This window comes from Patella vulgata, chromosome 7 (assembly GCF_932274485.2).
Source record: "Patella vulgata chromosome 7, xgPatVulg1.2, whole genome shotgun sequence".
Classification (NCBI taxonomy): domain Eukaryota; kingdom Metazoa; phylum Mollusca; class Gastropoda; family Patellidae; genus Patella; species Patella vulgata.
In genome coordinates this window covers 33132295-33155960 of record NC_065885.2, presented here as the reverse complement: position 1 = coordinate 33155960, position 23666 = coordinate 33132295, and the positions used below count along the sequence as shown (strand labels likewise).

The window sequence follows — 23666 nt, the reverse complement described above, 5'->3', positions numbered from 1 at the left end:
CTAACGCACAGCGCTCTTTTTGATATTATGCAAATCTAGAATATCACGTGACTACAAAAACGACGCCGAGATCAACCTGGCACATTGTTACATAATATCTAGAATTTCGTATTAAGACCCGTATTTTTATAATTGCATACGCCACCCCTTCTTGTAACCATGGAAATAGAGTTTAATACCATCCAATTTTAATCATTTGTCAAGGTTAAGTAAATTTCTTATAGTGTAACAGGTTGATTTCTTTTTGTCGTGTGGTTGATATCTTTATAGTGTGCTGGCTTATAGTGTGCCAGGTTAATCGTAACAATACGATTATATAGAGAATCTCCTACCAGTCTTTTTTGATATCAAAAAATATCAACACAAGTTGATAAAGTAACAAAAAACGAGGCTCTGCCGAGGTTTTTTTTACTTTATCAACGAGTGTTGATATTTTTTGATATCAAAAAAGACGAGTAGGAGATTTTATTTATCACCCAATCTCTTCCTACATGCACAATTAGATAAATGCCGAGGTTTTTTTTACTTTATCAACGAGTGTTGATATTTTTTGATATCAAAAAAGACGAGTAGGAGATTTTATTTATCACCCAATCTCTTCCTACATGCACAATTAGATAAATATAATTCTTTGCCGTAGATTTCACTTTTACTGAACATTACGGCGTAGTGGCCCTGGTGTGAGCGTATGTGGCATGGAGATAGGGGCGCCTTCTCAACTTCGTGGGTTTCCTCCGGGCACTCCGGTTTCCTCCCACTGCTAAAGACCTCTACGCGCAAGCGAATTATTGAAATAAAATTAAACCATATGTTAGTCCCGAAATGACCTAGTTGTGTCGAGTGGACGTTAAACCCCATTTCTCTCTCTCTCTCTCTCACGGCGTAGTGATACATCATTTTTGACAGCAATTCAACCATTGAAAAGTACTTAATATTGACCCAGTGTTTTTATCAAGGACAATCGAATAACAATAGTTCATTTTTAATAAAAAAAAAGTTACTTTTAATAAGAAATGAACTGTTCTTTGAAAATAAAAAAAGTAGTTCCGTTTCAACTGACCATGAAATATATCACACAAGTGATATCTACTGTAGAATGTATTATTGGGTGATAAAAATAGATTCTACACTACATCTTTAAAAAACTTCAAACACTTAAAACTTCGATCAGAATAAAGTAATTTGAATGAAATGTTCAATATATTGATTTTACATTATCTATTTTAAAACTATTATAGCAAGAACGACCGTCTCTTTATCTAAATGTATTGAGAGGAAGAAATCTACAAATTGGAAGAGAGCGATGAAACTGACAATAGATTCGTTCTATCAAGTTCGATGATAGAATTTTCTGCTTAGGCTAGGTAGCGATAAGCAATTTGATTGGTCAAGACTTTGGAACATAACAATTCTGATAATTGAAGTATAGATGTTCATTAGGCGAATATCTTGACTGAGTTCAATGATTAATATTTCTCATTAAAGCTAAGCAGAGCTAAGCAATTTCTTTGGTCGATGCTTTGGGACAAGATAACTTTGATTCAAACTGATAGAGAGTGATGAAACTTAGTGTATAGTTTCACTCACTACCAGGTACTGCAATACCTGAGTTTTATGCTTAGACTAAGTATAGATAATCAGTTTGATTAATCGATATTTTTGAAAAAGATAAATGTGCAATTAATTAATATGTGTCATCTGATCCCGGGTGACACAAAAAAAGCGTTCATCACCTAAACTTGAATAACGAAGAGGGGTCGTCAGGGACCTCCAGTGGTTCCAGCAGGATGGTGCCCCCCCCCCCACCTCAAACGAATCATTGGCATGGCTACAGCAGCGTTTCCCTGACCGACTGATCAGCCGCAGGTGTGACCCGGAGTGGTCGCCGCATTCACCGGACTTGAACGCCCTAGATTTTTATCTGTGGGGATACCTTATAGGCAGGGTGTATGGCAACAACCCCCAGACTATCCCTGATCTGAAGGCAGCAATCACAGCAGCAATAAAAGCGATCCCAAGGGAAGAATTGTGGGAGGGTCATCGAGAACTTTGCCCGCCGGATCCAAATGTGCTTGCAGCACCGGGGAGCTCATTTAGAGCACATTTCTTGAGCGCCAGTTAAACAAAGAGTTTTTGGGGTACAGACTTGAAACTTTGGAGATGTCTGCTACATAGACTTAACCTAGTGTAGCTGAATTTTTGTGTTAATCTAAATAAAATTTTGGAAGTTATTCGATTTTTATTGATGAACGTTTTTTTTTCGTGTCACCCTGTATTTGGATTTTGGCGGTGGACATCAGCCTCGCTGTTGGCTTGTTTCTATACATGTTTATATACATGTCCGCAAGTTCGTCCGCCTACAAATATTGATTATGTACTGAAAATGAAATGAAAAGAGGTCAGCGTCTGACTTTGCTGCACCTACCAGGCTAATGAAAACAGGCGTACTTTATGCAGTGTGCCCTGAGTAAAGTTATGTCTGGTGAATGCATGTACATACTCTTTGTAGAATTCCGACTGTTAAGGGGTTTCTTTTACGTGTACGCCATCGTGTACGCGGGACCGCACATTCGCGTCCAAATTGATTGACTGGTGCTGTTCCTTTCCATGCCCTCTGTCCTGTAACACCGACAAGGGGAAACTGTAAAACTGTAAAATCTTTCTCGGCCAAAACTGGACCAAATTCGAGATCTCCTGGTTAGGGATACGGCACCTTTAACACTGGGCCTCCGTAATTGTGCACACTTTATACTATACGGGCTTCAATTTTCAATTTTCAATTAATACTGTTTGAGTGTTCATTACAATTTCTTCAAATATGGCATCCTTTCGCCATATTGTTATAGTCTGTTTGATGGATTTTTATAATTGAATTTTTGAGGTTATTCCGATTTATTTTGAATAATGTTCGTGTGGTCTGTATGTTCAGGGTAGGTCTATGGGGTATTTGACGTCATTGTAACTCCTTTGTCGCCTATTGGGGAGTACTTATGTTATGGCTTCTTCTCGAAACTTCTTTCATGATTTTAACCAAGTTTATTAAGAATTTTACATGAACAGTTTTTATTTAGATTTTTTCAAATGAAGACAAGTACTGTTAGTTGTGTGAGAACAATGTGATATGGACGTGGTGTTTTGCGGTAAGAACAATGGTCCCACCTTTGAATCACAGCGTGGAGTTCACAAAGCATTCTCAGATTTAAGTTAAGAACTTACTCGACTTTCAATCACTGTTTATGAGAAATATTTTTGATTCAGAAACACAAAACTTTGCACATAGTTTCTTAGTGATGTATTTGATACATTAAAACAACCAAAGTTTAATAAAGGCCTATATTTTAGTTAAAATAGCATGTAAAATTGTGAGTAAATTCTGAAGTCTGAGAATGTCTTGTGAACTCGGGGACAGGTTCTCGCTTGTTAAGATCGGTGTCTGCGGAGCTGGGGGTATTCCTAGGTTATCGGGTAGGACTTATATAAACATGAAGAAGGGCAGGCAGAAAGGCCGGACAATATTCCTATTCACATTGCACACATAATATTTCCACTTAGAATGACAGAAGTAATGTCGATGAGACAATCCCATTCTGTTCCACTGGGGGTGACGCTGGCTAAGTGGGTAAGACGCTGGCTCGCTAGCCTGGAGGTCGGGTGTTCGATCCGTGCATTGGCTAAGAAGAAAGTTCATCCAGATTTTCCGGCGTGGTTCCCCTTGTCAGTGATGCAGGATGGGACGAAAAAACGAGGCCCCATGTACACATTGGCGTGCACGTAAAAGATCCCTTGACAGTTGGAATTCGATATAAGAGTTGGCCGTAGTGCCGCTGTCCTGGCAAAATGTCCCTTATAGCACATTGTATGGCGTATGCCCGTCTTCATTAGCCCAGTTCGGAGCAAAACAGTAGGACGTTAAACCCCATTTCATTTCATTTCATGTCTGTTCTACTGGTGTCGGCCAGGACAGCTGTGTGATTATTAGTAAGTATGGGATTACGGGAACATTTGATTTTATTTATTTCAACACCAGCCAATCATAAAGACGCCGACCCTGAAATTTTATTTTTAATTCTTAAACAATACCGGAAATAAAATAATAAACAAAGACTAACCAATGCGATTGGAACTTTTATTTATCCTTCATTTCCAGCAAAACAAAATCACACACTTGTAAGAAAAAAAAATTCTTTAATAGTTTTTTTGGTATTATTATTATTTTTTTAATGGTTTAACAATAGTTGCCTTTATTGATTAATAATAAAAGCGGTTAGCTTAATTAAAGTTGTTCATTAAGTAAATAAATGAATAAATAATGTTAATTATTTTTGCGCAATGATTTATTTTGATTGACATGAATAATGAGATCAATTGATAAAATCCGCCCTTCATATGAATAAAAACTAGCACGCAACACACCCAACGATTAACCAATGAATTCCAGATAGCGCTTTTGGGCTTGAGCTCTTTTGCCAACAAATTCTGGTCGTCGTAATCGTAATCGCTTACTGAGGTACTCTGAAATGGATGTTTTATCGAATCTTTTGTCATCTGTATCGTCAACATCGGAACGCTTGCCGATAAATTCCGCATAGCGCTTATCTAAGTTTCTTTTCCCAACGAACTCCAAATATCTTTTACTGACATGACTGGGGCCTCGACCCAGAAACCCTAACGCGTTTGAAGCGTCCAAATTCAAAAATCGAGAACCTGTCGGCTTTGTCATCTCCGTATCCCACAACTGTAAATTAGGTTCATCCATTTTAGCATTGTCTGCAGCTTTGTGTAGATCATCAAAAGGGACATAAATCTTGGTATGTACATCATCTAGATAATGAAAAAGAGCAAAACGAATAATAACAAGATGGTATTTTTATCTCCAGTAAATCAACACAAAACATACAATTTTTAAAGGAGAAAATAAATAACAAATAATAGAACGATGTGAAACGTGTACACAAAGTTTTAAATATAGCGTCTTTCTTTCTCTATTATTCTAATCATTAAAGTTCAAGGCACACACATTAGCGCTCTTTAGGAAAGAAATGGTATAGTTAACATTTCCAAGTTCTTTTCTTATATTAGCATTATCCTTATTCATCATGCCAGCGACATCAATCAAAACATTAGCTATTATCTCGTGCAGCAATATTTGATTTCCATTGCAAAAAAAAAAAAAAAAAAAAAAAAAAAAAAGAAAAAAAAAGATTGTCAGTATGTACAGCACGAGTGCAGAAAATGCGTCACTTTACTTGAAAATGTTATCACTACCGCTGTAGCTCGTTGACCTCGGCACTCTGTGCGCTTAACGTCGAATCGCTTCGTTTTCCAACAAAAAGAGGCGCCTCAAATCGCTTATCAGTTTGCATAAGCCGCCTGTATTCTCTGTAAGCCTGCAGCGTAGCTAGTAAATCCCTGAATGATTCTTCTTTTCGCTTGCCGATAAATGCAGGAACATCAATGCCGCGTTTACCAACAAAACTGGGTACGTCATAAGCTCTTCGACCCACAAACATAGGTTGACCAAAACCCCTTTTCTCATTATCACTAGGAATATCATAGTCTCTTTTGCCAACAAATGCTGGAACACTGTAACCCCTCTTTCCAACAAATTGTGGTGCAGAGAAACCCCTTTTGCCAACGAATTGCGGTGGTCCGAATGCGCGTCGTCCAACAAATTGCGGCGCAGCATACCCCCGCTTTCCAAGGAACTGAGGTATGTCATATTTTCGCTTGCCAACAAACTGAGGAATACCATAGCGCTTGCCAACGAACTGAGGAATCCCATAGCGCTTGCCAACGAATTGGGGAATGTTGTAACCTCGCTTGCCAAGAAATTGGGGTACGTCAAATCCTCGTTTGCTTGAAAGTTGTTGAAATTCTCCTGAGGCTTCCGCACTGTCATCGCCATTATCTAAACTGACTGACCTCCTTAATCGCTGATTAAATGCGGTATAATGCTGGCTGTTACGTTTGCCTAAGAAAAGTGGTGCTTCGTAGGATCGTCTGTGTTGGGTTTGGGGATAATTAGTGATTTTAGTATTCACTGCGAGATTCTCACTATCGGGAAGAAGATAATTCCATTTATTATTTTCTATGGACGGATGTGCAGGGCGCGCGCCGCTGTTCAGAGCTATCTTTCCTTGGCCAGAATGCGCTGCAGGGACCGGGCGAACGGGTAGCACTGGATTTAAGACTTTCTCAGCACCTGTAAAAACCAACAAATCTTTCATTAAAAAGCTGAACCTTTAAACAAATAACACATTTAAATGTACCCAATGCTTTTAATATATAATTGCTTTTGATCTACACAATAATTATTGACTCAATCATTTCAAGCGATAATGGAGTTAGCTAGAGTACATGGAAGAGCAGCATTAATCACTGGTTTTTATTTGGTTTAATGTGATATTTGTTTAGATGTACATTTTTGAGTAATGAAGATAAAACGCCTTGTATAAGTTTTAATTTGTAACTAAGGAGCCACTATTTACGTAATTCTGGTCGACATTACTCATACGTGATATCAATAAAATGCTTCGTTCACATCTCACCAGTCCAATGGTTCTATGCGTACACGAATAATGTGCTACTGATTTATTGTCGTGTACCCCCCCCCCCCCCTCGTCCGCCCCTCGTCTTTTTCTGACAAGTAGGACGTCAAACTCCATCCATTTCATTTGACAATAAACTCTCTAATATCAAAATTTAGATTAGGTGAGTGGAACGGTGGATTTTGACTACTCCGCCAAACTCTCAAAGTTATAACAACTCAACGCAACCTCATGTGAATGCACATGACTATGCTATTCCATAATGTAGCCTCAATTGTGAAATATGAACTCATTGATTTAAGAGTTAAACTAGCGGAATACTATCAAGGGATCCCGGATGCTATTACCGGTGTTTAGTATTCAGTTCTTGAGCTAACCCGGACCAGTTACACCATTGCTGTATTTTGCATTGGTATTGTACTAGGATATAATCCGTGCCACCAAAGATCATATTATAATAACGTGTAGGTGCAACCGATAAAGCATTGCCAACAAATGTCCTTTAGTAATCCGCACATGCAACAAATAAAATAACATTGTCAGCAAAGATCGAGTTATATAGTGCACGGAGGCAACACATAACCATACCCAGCAAACAGCATGTTATAAAGCGCGGATGCAACACATAATCAGTGCCAGCAAATATCATGTTATAATGCGCTGACGCAACAATTGAGCATAGCCAGCGAATACCATGTTATAATGCGTATATGCAGCAAATAAACATTGTGTAGGAAAAGTGTCTGCACTCGTTGCGTTTGTGCTTTATCCATTATAAGAAAACAAACAAAAAAGAAACAATGAATACGTACCAAGAGCTTGAACTAATGCTAACAGTGTTCCAACAACAACAACAACACCAGAGACAAATATAGACCTCATTTCTAAATAACAAAACACAAAGCCTTCTTTAACGTCTCTCTGAAAACAGAAAATAATATTTATGAAATTAAACAAACAGTGTAAAACTGAACTACATGAAAAGACGTATCGGGGATTCATACACTGTCTCGGGCACAATACTGGCCATTGCTTTATAGTTTATATGGCCCATGGTTTGGATTCAAATCAGTAAAATGTAACGGAGATGCCTATACAGAGTGTCCAATCCCCACACGCGCGAATGAGAATGACACTAAAAATTCAGGGTAGCTGCTTTCGGCGTACTGTTTTTTAAGCTTTGATATATGTAATGGTTATCATATATTGCGTAATACATGTCGTACTTAAAAAGATTGAAAATAAATGTCTTAATGGTAATATACATGTACGTTTTTGTACGGAAATAAATCATATTATAATCTAATTACAAGAGCAATACAATTACTGCAGCATTGTTATTTGTCTAAGAGTATGCTTGATGATAAGGACACATCTCCACGTAGGAAGTCTACGATTTTACGTTTGTTAAATGGATATCTGTATTTGGTTACCCCCAAAACTATAACATACAAAATATAAATATAAATTATCGCTAGTGATTTGGAATCAGTGGAAACTAATGTAATACACAAATCAGCCTAATTTTCATTTCGCAAAACTTTCTGCTTTATCCGTCGTTATAAAGGCCAGTTGTTACCTCAAGGATAACTCATTTATATTCATGAACATCGAGACCATGGTTTTTTTTACTATCGTAAAGAACGTCTTTTAGCCCCTGTTCTTCTTAAATTTGATTTAATCGCCTAGATTAATATATATCTAAAAAAAAAACTAACTTATAGCCCCTATTGTTAATAAAATCAAATATTGAAAATGTTTATCATTTTTCTATGGCATCGCCGCTTTAAAGTGTATCTGATATTCTCTCTGCTGAAATGGAATGTGTCGCAATAACTCAAGTCAAGGCGACAAACTGGCAACTCAACCTTTTACTGATTTGGTTTGCGGCAAAAATATCATTTATTATTACCACACACCGATTTACTTGCAAACAGAGTGTCATTTTAATTGTCTTCAATATTGAAAAATGTATTGAAAACAGCCCCGGGTTTAAAAAAAAACTGCGTTTATGTTATTGTATTAAAAACCATAATTTATAAAATGTCACTTAATACATATACATTTTCATAATATGAATAAATTCGTCTGAAAGCATCTTTGATATATTTTAATTTTATATTACTGTTCAATTCTCGTTAGAGGGCAAATATTATTAGCCTGTCCTTTGAAACCTTAATATAGACGAAAATGGAATGAAAAGCACACATTAATGTAATATGAATACTGATTTACATTCAATTCAATGGGCAAATGGTTAACGCGTCCGCGCTGGATCATAAGGTCTGCCATTGAGTCAACTGGCGTGGTTTCGATTCCTCGGTTGTACGTGACAAGGAGTAGGGTCGCCTGTCTAACCTCGTGGGTTTTCTCCTGTGCCTTGGATTTCCTCCCACCGTTATAGACCCCTACGCGCAAGCGAATTATTGAAATAAAAGGGAACCATATGTTAGTCCCGAAATGACCTAGTTTCTGTCGAGTGGACGTCACCCCCCCCCCCCACACCTCTTTAACCACCGGTTATAATCAAACGTTTTGAAAAGTAAATAACAAACATATATTCCCAGTGCTTCGCTTAATGTCAAGTTCGTTTGACACTTTAATGGTAGTTTTTATTATTAGTTCTTATTTTGTTTTTAACTACCGGCATACTTTCAGATTGTGATCTATTTCAGAATTCAGTGAATTGCAAACTAACGTCCTCAATTTATCCTTTCCGGCATATTTTTTCATTATCTCTCGTTCTAATATTGCATTCTCAGAAATTGTACAGTTCATTATAAACGAAATATTTGTGATCGCGGTTATAGGAGGTAAATCTTTGTGATGTATAAGGTTTAAAGTAAAATGCCTTCAACTTCTCGTTAGACACCATTCTATGTCCGATGTTAACCCGCCCCTAACTGAGGGTCACATCATCAAGGCCATTTATTAATATTAACACTCGCTTGTATTGTAGTATAGAGTCATGCAATCTCCGGACCTGTCTTGTCAACAAAATCTAAAGAAATAATGTGTCTAAAAATACTGGGATTTCCACAATAAAATACAAACACCCAAAAGACAGTCTAAACTTTAAAGAAGTTGCAATCTGCAAATCAATAAAGGTTTTAAAAATGAGAAATTAAATAAAGTTAAATATACATTACATTATCTACCTCAATATTAATTGTAGTGATTTTAGACATAAGCTGAAGTAATTGGTAATTCATAATAGCTCTTTGAATAGTTGGACTACGTGTATTTCGAAATCCGCCAACCTGTCAGGAATTCACCTTTCGAATATAGAATCGTTTATTTCAATTGGTCAACTACATAACATTCTCAAAATGTGAACTCGGGGCCTAAATTTGTTGACACTGAAACGCGTGTGTGACACCATTTCGCGATCTTAAACATTCAGACTTTCCCCAATGGTCACCGGAAGACCCTAGCTAACGAAAGAGCCATCGACTTTCTGCGGTGTACTTTTGTACCGTAGTTACAGATTGTGTATAACGTTAGTGTATAATTAAAAATAATGGATATGATTAAGACATGCGCTATCAGTCTAGATACTATAATTAATAGCTACACGTAATCGCGATGATTATAAAGGCACACTCTAAGAAATCACTGCCTTCTCTTTTTCTAGTCTATATTTTTCAGAAGAGTTATTAATGAACTTTATAATGTATGTAAACATGAAAATTGTCTCTAGCTATAAACAAATGCAATATAATGGCATGGGTTAATATGATATTTTGGTTATTGTGCATGTAAGAAGGAATCATCATATACATAATAGATCCAGCTAATATTGTTATTTCAATATTGTGATATATCGCTTATTTTGAAAAGAAAAAAAGTAAAAAGGAACCGACAATAACTTTTGAACCTTTTCGTAAAGTCGAACATTTTCTATGTCTTAAGTAAATAACAAATAGGTTTAGAAGAGATCTTGTTACGGTCTGTCAATTTCTTTTTGTTTTATTTCCCTCCATTTAATAATTCTGGTTGCCCTTGCTACATTACCACCTCGGTCAAGAAACACGAAAGACATACTATGAATTAAAAGTATCATACTATGAATTAAAAGTATAACGTGATACCTGCAAAACATTCATTTTCGGATTTAGACAAAGAATAAATATAGCTTCACCCCGGACAATAAACCCGCGCAAATTGGCAGTGCACGTAAAATATCCCTCGATACTTGCAAATGTGAAAAGAGTAGATAGGTCGCTATAACTAACTACAGTACAGAAAATAACAATTACCGATGATGAAAGAGACTAGACTGTATGCCAGCTTTAATAACAAATGCAATTTGGATAGTGTGGGGATAATTGTTGTGATGTTTTCCCCCAACATTCATATCAGATAATGTGTGTCTCAATTCAACTGGGCATCCCTTCTTCTCTAAACTACATGAAACGCTTGCTTTCTTTTCTTCCCGGGACGGACGTTTATTAGGATCGGGTATAGAGGTTTAGAACCAGGAATTGGGTCCAAAGTGCTACTCATGTTGTTCTTTTTTTCGTGCTCTTCGAAAAAAAGCCTAAGACTCCGCCAATTCAGGTACGATCAATAATATGATACTTTAGCATGCTTGTTCTTTTGGCAACTACGCATCAATTTAAGGAGTGATCGATTTTTGATATGACGTGACAACTCCAAGATGGCGGTTATGACCTCATTCTCGGTTCCTGGTCCATAGTACGCTCATACTTGTTTATGGTATTTGTCGAAAATCGTTAAGCTTATACAACGCAATCAATACAGAAAAATAGATTCATTTGTTACGTAATAATGTTTCGTCTGTTCGAGAGAACATAGCTTCCATTTGCTTGAAAACGTTGAGAGAATCCTCAACGAAACGTCGCTTTACTTAATAGAGTAATTGTGTTCCATATCATGTTTTTGTGTTTAAGTATAGAATCCTTATTTATGACAGTAATTCCCTGTAATTTGACGTTAACGAATGAAAAAGCCGTTAAAATGTGTTTTCCTCTTTCCTCCCCCATTCTTCTGAATTCCCAAGAAATGGTGAATGTATACAAGAGATGAAGAGTTGTAATTTTGCTTCCATTCTATAAAAATCCAAACCCATCTTATAACTCTCAGTGAACTTACTATCATAGGCTAAATATTCCAAAAACGACAGTGTCATCTCCTGATATTCCAGGCTATTCCAAGTTGCATTGCACAGCATATTTTAAGCTATTATCCGTCGTATTAATGAAATCTTCGCGCCCTAGTATGTTGGGTCTGAATCAATCTGATTACCAAACGCACTTTGGCCCCGAAATGTTATATAACAGAGGCGGATCCAGGGGGGGGGGGGGGCGCGCCCCTAATTTTCGACAGTCGACACAAACACACCAGTCTGGTCTAATTAATGCTTCCACTTTCAAACGAATTCTTGTTGTTTAGCTGGCGGTGTCCTAATCCTATAGAGTGACTATAGACAGATATCAATGATAACATCTTGTGGAATCGGCGGCGTAAACACTCGTGCCCATCACCGACGCGCATGAGTGCAACTTGATGTAGCATTGTTTCATGTGTGGACAGTACACAGTACACGTAACAAGGCTTAAATAGTGAAGTGGCTAGGGAATAGATTCGTCTTTTTCCCCATCATAATGCCTCGCTCGCCTTGACAATTTTCGAGTCGCATGTTCAACTGGCTTTTTTGCTCGATTTTAAGGCTCTTTTTCAACGATTTCCGAGCGTTTACTTAGACGAAAATGTCAGCCAAATAGCTCTTGGAATGGCTACAGATGCAAGGAAATAACGGATAAAAAATAACCCCTCTCAGCAGCGTGCCCCGTCTCCGCGGTCAGTGCCCTCATTTTGCGGATCCCCCCCCCCCTTTTCAAAATTCCTAGATCCGCCCCTGTATAATAGTTTGTCAATTGAAATGTTTGTATGTGCATCTCTACCCTCAATGGCTACGTATGGCACGTAAAAGCTAACTATGAATAACGATGGGTCGGTTACCTTAAACACAACCGGGACCACAATGTAGCGATTATGTGTGATTCCTCAAATATGTTGCGGTACCTCTTAAGAATCTGTGAAAATCGGCTAAGGAAATTGTTAATGTACTTTTCTTTGCTTGAAAATATGTCTGTGAAATTGAATCCAAAAACAGGAAATTAAATTGCAACATGGATGCTTTCCCGATTATCCTTTTTTTCATAGAAATATTTCAGCTAATGTCGTTTTATCATTTTTTTCACCTACATTTACCATAAACTTGATCAATTACAATGAAATATTTTACTCTTAAGATCGATGGAAATTTATTTAATCAGCCGTGTTCACGTTCATCTCTTTAACCGAAAAAAATATAATTTGAATAAACCCAACTAATTACCGAAACTCCAAGAGCTGACCTACTTAAAATAAGGCATTTTACACGAGCGTTCGATAGACTACCACTGAAAATTACAACTTCTGTATCCGGGTAATGAGTATAAAATCTGATATCCACCAGACACATGAATGAGCTATTCAATAATTTGTAATGCATATAACTACATATCGAAAAAAAAAAAAGAAAAAAAAAAGACAAAATATTTTGAGAAAACTACCACCCCCCCCCCACCCACCCATGGCAGCCCGAGTCGTTTGTTCGAAAAGTGGTATTAATATAGTTACAAACGTTACACGCCGAATCATATTCAAATGTTATTTCACTGCGTTTCTGTTTTTAAGAAAACGTAATTCATTTAGATGGCAATAACGTGCCATCGAAAAGGGGTAACTTTCGTTAGTTAGGTAGTTTGAAAAATATAACCCACTTTAAGTCGCTATTTCACCTGGTTTATTTCAGCAGGTTTCCTCTATCTAACACTAAGTAGCTTTTATTTCATCATTGAAACATATCATTGGGGTTTTTGCCACAATAAGTGTTTTTTGTTTGTGGGGTGGACGTGGAATTAATAAGTAAAGCTATCTTGCTTCGGGAGCTCATTTTATTACATTGCATCATGCATGTAGCGTAGTAAATGAAATGAAATTTGAATAGAAAAGATTATACCGATTGTAAATATCCTGCAGTATATTGTCATCTAAAATAGACAAGATTCGATTAATGTTTTCAAATTGAATTTTATGAAAACAAGAACCACACCACAATTGACGCTAACAATTCTAATGATCAGTGCAGTGATATATATATATATTATATATATATATAAATATACAAATAAGTGAAATGACCCCCAAGGACCAGTTCTGCGTACGATCTACTTGACGTATTTTAAGTTGATCAATAGCCTTTTCATACAAGGTAGGCACGAACTCGTCTTTCTTTCAATAACGGATTTTTCTGCTTGTCTGAACGTCTCATAAATGCCATTTTCAAATCGTATACTCTATCAATATTATGTGTTGGGTGTTGTTGACGAGGAAATTATAAGCCTCCATCCAACCACTTAAGCATACTGGAAACTCTAATCGAAAACACTCAGTGACACCAATAGGAAAAATAGCGCGAAAAAGTCTAATAATCGGCTATTCTACAAGCATTGAATCCGATAATAAAGGGAGAATTCATCTCTGTCAGTATGCTTTTCTCTCTCTCATTGGCACGTGCAGACGCGACCTTTTTTCTACATCAATGGTGTCCCCTATGTCATTACGAAATCAAATATTAGTTTCCGAGTTTCATTATTTCACGGCAATATTTAAAATCGGATTAGTGAAATCATTCATATTGTAGCCCTGAATAAATAGAAAATGGACTGTCATTTAATTTTTGCTACAAAGCTAAGCTTTCCGTTCTCTATAGTTGTTAGTGATGTGGTCGCGGAAATCTTGATTAGTTCTCCGTTAATTTATCTTGATGTCTATACAAATTGTAATGGGAGTGGGTGATTATTACCCGAATGCCATAGTAGGAGGAATCGGATTCTTCCACGATGACCTTTAACCTAAAATCTGTATCCCTTTTTTCAACTTAGACATTTTATCGCATACGGTCATATTCGAATACACTTGAGACCGCACAAACAATTCAAAATAGCTCAATGTTGCAGATTTCATTCCCGATCAAAAGTAGTTAAACAGTCCATAATCTACTTCTAAAAAAACCGCAAAGGTTCGAAATAATGTACTAATGTATCAATTCAATTGCGCCCACTCTTTGTTTCTTTCCTACAAACTTGTGGGAGTCACCAATTAGTATCAAATATGTTTTCGTGCGGCTTCATAGTTATTTCTTAAATATGATCTCATCATGGTATTCCATTTATTTCAGCCTTCGCTTAATTCATTAAAAAAATGTGCACCATCGAAGACTTTCACCGACTCATTAACAAAACCGGTACGATAATAATTTTATCGTCGATGAGCGAACTTCAGAGCTTGTACCTTTCTCGTTGGTAGAAATTTAGTTAATATTTGTTTCTCTTTTAACAATTTCCATTTCATAGAATATTTTTTCAGGTTTGGTAGTAAGGTTTGTTGGTTGAAAGGGTATCCGACCAAGTGACCCTAGCGCTAGCTGTATCAACACAGGGAAGTCCACTAAATAAATGACAATAAGATCGACAATAACAAGAACATGACACATATTGGTTATTCATTTCCTTTAGTTGCTTGTCACACAGTCGGTCTGGTACCCCAGTAATAGGCTGGTGATGATAAGCATGGCTGGGGTCGTTAATAATGACATCACTTTTGTTAAGTAGCTATGAATAAACCTTTGGGATTTGACCGATGAAATATTAACAAGTCCGCATTTAACTGTTAAGGTGGGAAGGCGCTAAAATCAGTTTCCTGCAACAACATTATTCATTGAGCACAGTTCATAATTTATCTTTATTAGTCAGAACTATATCCTAGGGTTAGTTACGTTAGATCTTCTAATTGAAACAAATGTTTTCATAAGAGACTTGCGGTTTTGTGGCGAACTTTTGTATATTTGCAATGTTTGGTTGACAAATGGAACGATGGATGGTCAGCAATTTAGACTAATTGTAATTTACTTAGTTAAAAAATGAACATTAAATAATAAAATATTGCGGGAATCCATCCGTCAATGGAACTCATTTTCTTAAACGGCTATATTATTGTCCAAAAGAAGAAGAATGTGGATATTTCCTGATCTGAGAATTCTTATTAATCCCTCACGTATAAACCAATGAGATGAAACCAATGTTTCCCAAATCATAAAAATTGCAATATTGGTATATTAAAAAATGAATGTTGGTATACCTCATTAACCTTTCTGACGTTGTTTCGTAAAATGATATTTAATCGGATTTAGTAAATTAGAGATCTATTTATGGCGTTATTTCGTAAAATGATATGTAATCGGATATTTAGTAAATTAGAGATCTATCGAAGTATATAAACTATCATGCCCTTTTCTTGTACCATTGTCTATGACATTTAGGTTTGCTTTTTTCCCTTATATTTTCATGAATATTATAATCCTCTCTCTCTATTTCAAGTAGGATCAGTGAGTGGACACTAGCTCATAAACATCTAGCATTCGGTATGATAGTAAACCCCAGTTTCAGTCATGCTCATTGCAGCTTGACGTGTGCTTATGGGGTTGGAGCCAAATTGAACACATATTTGCAAATTACTGGCCGTCTGTAATCACAAAAAACCCCACCAACAACGAACACTTGTGATGAAGGGAAGTTAAACTTTACCGTCTTTCTTTTCTAATTCCGATGTTCATATAATCCACGAAATGGTCAGAACTTCACTGAATCATTTATTATTTTAATCCGAATAGCTTTAACTGGCCATTGGTGTCATATATTCCATGTGTTTTCCCACAATAATTGGGTTCTAAAATGGTATAATTGATTTTGTGACACGTTTTTTTTTAAAATTGCAAATTCGCTTTTATTCTCACTATAATTCTTAATTTTATGATTATAACCTGGAGTGTCAGATTAACGTCGTCTATGATGTTACCACGAGGTACTGGAGGCTAAAGGTGGTGCTACTAGTGGTATGGTTGGCGCCTATTTGACTTATTCAATCATTGATCTGCTTTAGGATACAGGTAAAATTGTTCTAATTTATAACAAAATGGAGTGTTGCTGAAAACGGCTTAGTTGACTTTGTCATGAACTGAGATTTCTTGGCAAGCATTTGTCGGTTCATAGATTCAAAAAGACTGTTCCAAACCCATTTGTTTTTTTGTTTCCAAATTTTTTTTTTACAGATTTGTCGGATCACAGATTAAAAAAATGTTCCATCGTGATGTGATTATTTATAAAAACCCAGTTATTGTTTTCTTTCTAGAAGTTTGTTTACCGTTTAAGACCGAGTATTTCTATAAATACGATTTATTCATATACGGCACGGATATCTTTTTTGTACATCAGACTGGTGAAAATATTTGTGAGAGACATATTATACAGATCTCCCCCACGTGTGCGTGACCGTTTAAATAGAGACGGCAAATCCCGATTTCTAAGATATATTGGACCATTTAAAGGCTCTGAATTCAGACACGAAGCATGTACACCAAAAACCCACCGTGGCATTGAATTGTATGCGGAGGCGAAAATACAGAAAATCGACCGCTATCGTAAAAACACGACACTTGTTTTTATGATTATTTCTTTCATTATATATGTGATTTCTTGCGTGTGTGTGTGTGTTTTGTTTGGTCTTGTTTCATGTAAAATGATAAGCCTGACAGTTTCTAATCGCATTCATTATCCTGGATCATAATCTACTGCATACACAGCATCAAATCTCAACCTATGTCAATATTTACAAAGGTCTTGATGTGCACCCTGGAGTGCTATATGTTTTATGTTGTCGCCGTACCCTATATATTATAAACCATTTCATATTTCATTTGTGTGGATTTGTGATCTATAATATTGATATAAATAACGACACTGACATTTTTATAGTGTATTATAGTAAACCCAACATACAAAGAGAAGATTGGAAAAGAATCACTTCCGGCGGGTGTAGGATATGCTGTACTTAACGCCTCTTGCCCGAGACGGGTTTGGGAGATTTTAAGTGCCCTTAGCAAACACCACCTTTATTATATTTGGGAGGTTTTGATCGTCCATTTTGATTACGATTTATTTTTGTTTTAAACCTACATTCAACAATGAAGATTATATTATTTTGTTTTTTATTTTGTACCAATTTCAGAGTTATTTCTAATAATGTCGGGAGTTCATTTGGGTTCGGAAACATTGCTTCATTATTTCCGATGGATATCTGGGAATAAAATGCCTCACACGTTTAACATAGGCACCGACTTGCCGTATTTAAATCTGTGATGATTTCATTTCTTATTTGATTGTTAAAGTTGATGAGTAACACGAATAGAGTAAAGCCATGTTGTCATATAATTCTTGTAGTCGAGTGTTAACTGACAAGAATTTATCTTTCAGCGATCTGGATACATGATATCACATTCGCTACTTCAGCAATTAGGTCAGCTGCTCCATCATTTAAAGAAGACTGACTGTTGACCTGCGAATGGTGAATGATCTTTCAGTTTAACGATGTTACAAACCTATTCATCTTTTATTCTTATGTCTAATGGATTCTGCCTTACGGGAAAGAATTTTGTTCATTCAAAGATATGATATAAAAAGTTTCTGAACTATGGTCCAAGCCGTCTATCCATTACAAAAATATTTGCTACGGGTGTCATGTATGAGGAAAAGCATTGGATGTTTACTCAGTCTGAAACACTTGATATGACTTACATTGTAGTGAATCAGATATATAAAGTATATAAGATAATTGTCCAATTGGGCCTAGTAATATTCGCAAGGGTCCCATTTACCGAAATGACACAGGTAAATGTTACATGAAAGGTAGGCCTACTGGACAAAAGACCCCGTATTAGACCCACGCATTTTTTTAAGGTCATAATCTTATTTTAATTAATACAGATGTCTTATAAATCTGTTTGCTATATTTATTTGCTATATTAGCTATAATGAACGCAACGCCTACAACATTAATTCAGCGAGAAACTATAGTCAGAGACTAACACATTTCGAAAGGTATGGCTTGTGCGTAAAACGTGCCGTTACAATCAACGGTAGTTAATGTCCTTTCTTACAATAATTTAATCAACTTGCTCATTATGATAGTAGAAGCTTAACAACTGGTAATAACACAGTCAGATCCCGTATTGTTCTATAGAATAAAACAAGAAATTAAGTATTGCATTACATTTTACCGTTCTATTGACGACCCCTCGCCCACAGTTAATAACATTTTGTCATTACTCACGACAGCTTAAACGGATTATGAATTAATTGACAAATATATTTATAACGAGGCTTTTGCTTTTATATCCTTATCATTTAATTAAACAGCATATAATTCATCCAAGTAATGTAGCATTGTTCACTTATTTTTACGAATCAGTATTTGTAATTTTATTATTCATGACTTGTGACTCGAGTACAATACAATTTTATGATTGCAGACACCATTATTATTTCTTGAAATGTTTTTTTTTTTTGCGAAAGCCGCAATTATGTTAATGGCGAAAAACTGACGCGTGTAGTTGAATAAGACTAGCAAGATTTAAAAAAAGGATATTTTTAAAAAAAAAAAAAAAAGCTGATTGCCATGAGTTATACTAACCGACGAACAGGGGCGACGACAATACAAAAAAAGGGCTAGATTATTATCCAGAGTGGGCTCCACTAAAGCTAAAGATGCATCCGTTAAACTAATATATGAATATAAATCAAATCGACAAAGAATGTATCAGTCAAATTGATAAAGGCAGATTTTGCGAGCAGTCCATATTATGTTCTTCGTCTTAGCGTGGACCATACTCTAAATAAAACTGCCTGGGTTGAATTTTGTATTTATACACATTAGTACTGGGGGCGTTGTCCGGTTCTACAGAATTAGGGTAACCCCAATTTACAGTATTTCCAATTTAACAACAGATAAATTCACAACTATTATTTTTCTGTTTGAGACAAGTCATGACACAATGATTGAGATCATGATCAGACTGGTTAATCTTTAAAGAGAACCATCAACCGAGTCTTTCGGCGCGCAAGCAAAGATACAAATATTTTGGGATTTGATAACCTTTTTCTGTGTCAATGATAAATGGGAAATACTAAATAATTGCGCAATTCGGCTAGTTATACAAATACCCTTTATCACCCAATAATACATTCTAAAGTAGATATCGCTTGTGTGATATATTTCATAATCTACTGCGATATCTCCATATCGCTTTACATGAATTTGATTGGTCAGTTGAAAAGGAACTACTTTTTTATTTTTTCAAAGAACAGTTCATTTCTTATTAAAAGTAACTTTTTTTTTTTATTAAAAATGAACTATTGTTATTCAATTGATCTTGATGAAAACACTGGGTAAATATAAAGAAGTTTGCAATGGTTGAATTGCTGTCAAAAATGATGTATCACTACGCCGTAATGTTCAGTTAAAGTGAATTCAATAGCAAAGAATTATATTTATCTATTTGTGCATGTAAGAAGGGGTTGGGTGATAAATAAAATCCCCTACTCGTCTTTTTTGATATCAACACTCGTTGATAAAGTAAAAAAAAAAACCTCGGTAGAGCCTCGTTTTTTGTTACTTTATCAACTTGTGTTGATATTTTTTGATATCAAAAAAGACTGGTGGGAGATTCTCTATACAGCATAGATTAGTCTTAAAAAGAACGACAAGAGGAACTTGTGGTTTATTTCACACTACGTTTCAACAAGTTCCCCTTGTCGTTCTCAAGTAAGTCACACACTACGTTTCAACAAGTTCCTCTTGTCGTTCTCAAGTAAGTCCATGACTTACTTGAGAACGACAAGAGGAACTTGTTGAAACGTAGTGTAAAATAAACCCAGTGATTGTTTTCCATATAAATTTGTGTTTTATATCTCAAAAAGAAAGAAAGAAAAACACCATATTCCAATCAATATAAGCCTTGAAGCTCAATAACAATGGGTCCTCCGTGGTTTTTAATTTATTCCAAGTGAAAGGAAAATTATATTTTCTTAAACCCATAACTGTTCTGGCTATTTTTTTGTCGATTTTTTAAAGAAAATAAACCCCAAAGTTATGTTAGAATCAAATACACTGTTCACATCAAACAATACTACTCGAAGAGTACTCAAGTTTTGAAAAACAGGTATATGATAACATTTTTGTACTCATCCATTTTCTAATCCCCTAAAAACATCGCCACGGGTCTTATGTCGAATTATTTATTAAAATATCAAACTTCGAATATAATAGATTAGATATTAAGCCAACATCCGTCACCAAAAATAGTACGTCCCTTTCTATACATACATATTGACTCACAGCTCTTAATTTCATTTGTATATACGTATTTACCTGAATTTCAAACAGATATTAAACATTATTTCCAGAGTTGTGTTTGAAATAAAAGAGTTATGGAAAATACAGTTTTTAAAAACCCAACCAAAACCCCCGAGACAAATTGAATCTGTTATTATTGTAGGTCGGGAGATCATTGTCGTTTCGAAATTCCCTTTTGATATATGACAAATTCTTTTATACTTAATATAACTTGGTCTTTAAAACCAAATATATATCATATTAATCCTGTTACTCAGAAAATACAGCCTATTATTCAACTCAGTGACGCAAGATATTGTTAAAGAGACAGTAACAGGGTTATTAAAATCTATCACTGGAATTGGTCAATGTCAGCGACAACGTAAGCTAGATTGTGAACAATGATATAACATTCACATATGCTCCTTTACGATGTCATTCCCAGTTTAGCTTACATTACACGGTATTTCGTATTTAAAACGAAGTGATAGAAATTCACAAACAGGATGCTTTTACTTGAAACCGGTGTTAGTAAAGGCTTTGGCATTTCCTTTTATCTAAAAGCTTGCCGATTTTAAAACCGCGTGTTATTGAGAAATACGCTAATGATGAAGATATATTGACGATTGTCAAGCGTGTGTCGCCACACACTATGTCGCCATTTTAACGGAAATGGATTCCTGGCCATAAAGTCAGTTTCATTACATGCCGTCTGCTTCAGGTATTAATGGTGGCGTGCAGGCAGGCACAATTTTGTCCATGCGGATATTATTTTCGATGTAGCTCCACAGGGATAACTATACATAACCCATGCTGAAAATCAAAAGCTACTTGGATTATAAATTGATATAACCTATACATTTGATTGTGGACAGATGATACCCCGTTCCCACACTCAAGAAAAGAGAGGCTGACACGCAACCCAGGGACATATTTGTCGTCTTGTCCATAAATAACATGTTCCACTAGACGTTTTAATGTCAACTGGGAAAGTCACTTTCCAAGATTATGTAAATTAACCAAGGGTTGTAACTCTGTGGCTGATTCGTATTTAATGAAATTCACCAAGCTTCATCTGTCCATTCGCCCCATTAGTGTACATAACACGTGCGGTCGCACTGGGTGCCCACAAAGTTGTGAATGGCGCAGTCTATGAACAGATTTCTAAATGAAATTAAATGGGGTTTATTATTCTACTTTTCTGCAGCGACTGGACTAATGCAGACGGGAAACGAATTAGAAGAAATACTAGAACATGTATTTGAAATGCACTATTATATCCTGAACTATCCAGAAGGTGGTTCTACAAATTGACAAAAGGCAATAACGGAGCAAGTATTTATCAGACATTAGTGAAATTCCAAATACCTCTTTATATAAATACCACGTTTCAATGTAGCAGTTTAAAAAAGTAAACCCAAGAAGCTTAATTAGTTAATAACTTTGAAAATGCCTATATTATGTTCATAACCTTTCATAATCAATCCTACAATTAGGTCGATATGGGGTAATGATCTTGGAAACACCGGGCGCTTCATTCGTATTTCGAAAATTGAAACAGATAAAAATGTTTTCATAAACAACTCACGATTGGCAACAACATTTGATTGAGTGTGATGTTTCAATTATGACAGTAAAGGAAACCACTAATAAGTGTTTTTTTTAAATCTATTTCCACATATATATATATATATTAAAAGCAGGACTTTCAGATTTTATTACATTTCTCCACACAAATTAATCATTTTCAGACTTGACAACAGCCAATTAATTGGGAAAATTTAGAAGGTATACAATATCATAGAACAAATTCATAGAAATGGCCCAGGAATAGTTATTGCAGTCAAAACCTTTAATGACTTTTGAAAAGTGTATTGCATGGCGTAGAGCATGCTTATTCCTCCAGTCCCGGTAAAATGCCAAAGGGCCTCCAAACACAAAGAATCATTTGTCGGCGATATTCAAAAATATTGTCCAAGAAGCTTCGTCAGTTACATGTGCGCTACTGACGGAAATTACATCACTCACAAACTAAATTTGATAAATTATATTTCCAAATGCACACTTTTTAATAGAAATTTGTTTCAGCCAGCCTTCAATAATCCAATCGTTGCTATGATATATGCAATGGGGATTCTCGTGCAAGATACACAGAGAAATGTCGGACGGGAAAGCGGTATGGTGTTATGTTTGGACGAAAAGAAGGCAACAATATAATGGCTATCTAGTCTGTGGTTTGTGTTTTCCAAATATGAAAAGAATAGAAAAACCGACTTGTAAATTATATTTAAAATCAAGATTTAGCATCCTCCGCAGGTAATATAAACGGAATATTTTCAAAAGCCAGAACTTGCTATAATCCTCGCTAAAATATATTGATGTGCCTCTATTTAATCCGATTCAATCAAAGCCGTGATATTATCTACCTTTTCTTAACTGAATGCTAAATAGTTAAGTCATGCAAAATTTGATGTTTTCAGAAAAAAGACGCACCGCGACTTTAAAGAAAGATAACAGATTACGAAATTGTGCTAATTTTATATGGCAAACAGTTTCTATTATAAAGTTATAAAAAAAGAAATGATAAATGACAAATGATTTGAAAAATATTTTTTTCTTCCCATTTTGCTATCTGATATGTTATGCTACTTGTACTAAAGGGGGCGTCACACTGTCCCGAAATTGACTCAAGATGGACACAATGGAGTAAATGTACAAATTCGACTCTGACCGTAAAAACATTGGGCCATTCGTGAGTCCAGTTTGATCCTCATAAGGCTATCGTGAGGGCATCTTGTCAAATCGTGTCATCTTCGTCTT

The 23666-nt window shown here is 35.8% G+C and overlaps 1 protein-coding gene across 1 annotated transcript in view; it reads right to left on the bottom strand.

The window, feature by feature from the left end:
- Nucleotides 1–4112: 4112 nt before the first annotated feature.
- The window catches only part of LOC126827054 (MIP-related peptides), a 48770-nt gene continuing 29216 nt past the window's right edge, over nucleotides 4113–23666 (bottom strand). The window contains exons 2-3 of the mRNA XM_050556233.2: nucleotides 7361–7469; nucleotides 4113–6202 (exon numbers count right to left, since the gene is read on the bottom strand). Coding sequence (XP_050412190.1) covers nucleotides 5262–6202; nucleotides 7361–7430 — 1011 coding nt within the window. The 5' untranslated portion in view covers nucleotides 7431–7469 and the 3' untranslated portion in view covers nucleotides 4113–5261. The remainder of the gene's footprint in view (nucleotides 6203–7360; nucleotides 7470–23666) is intronic.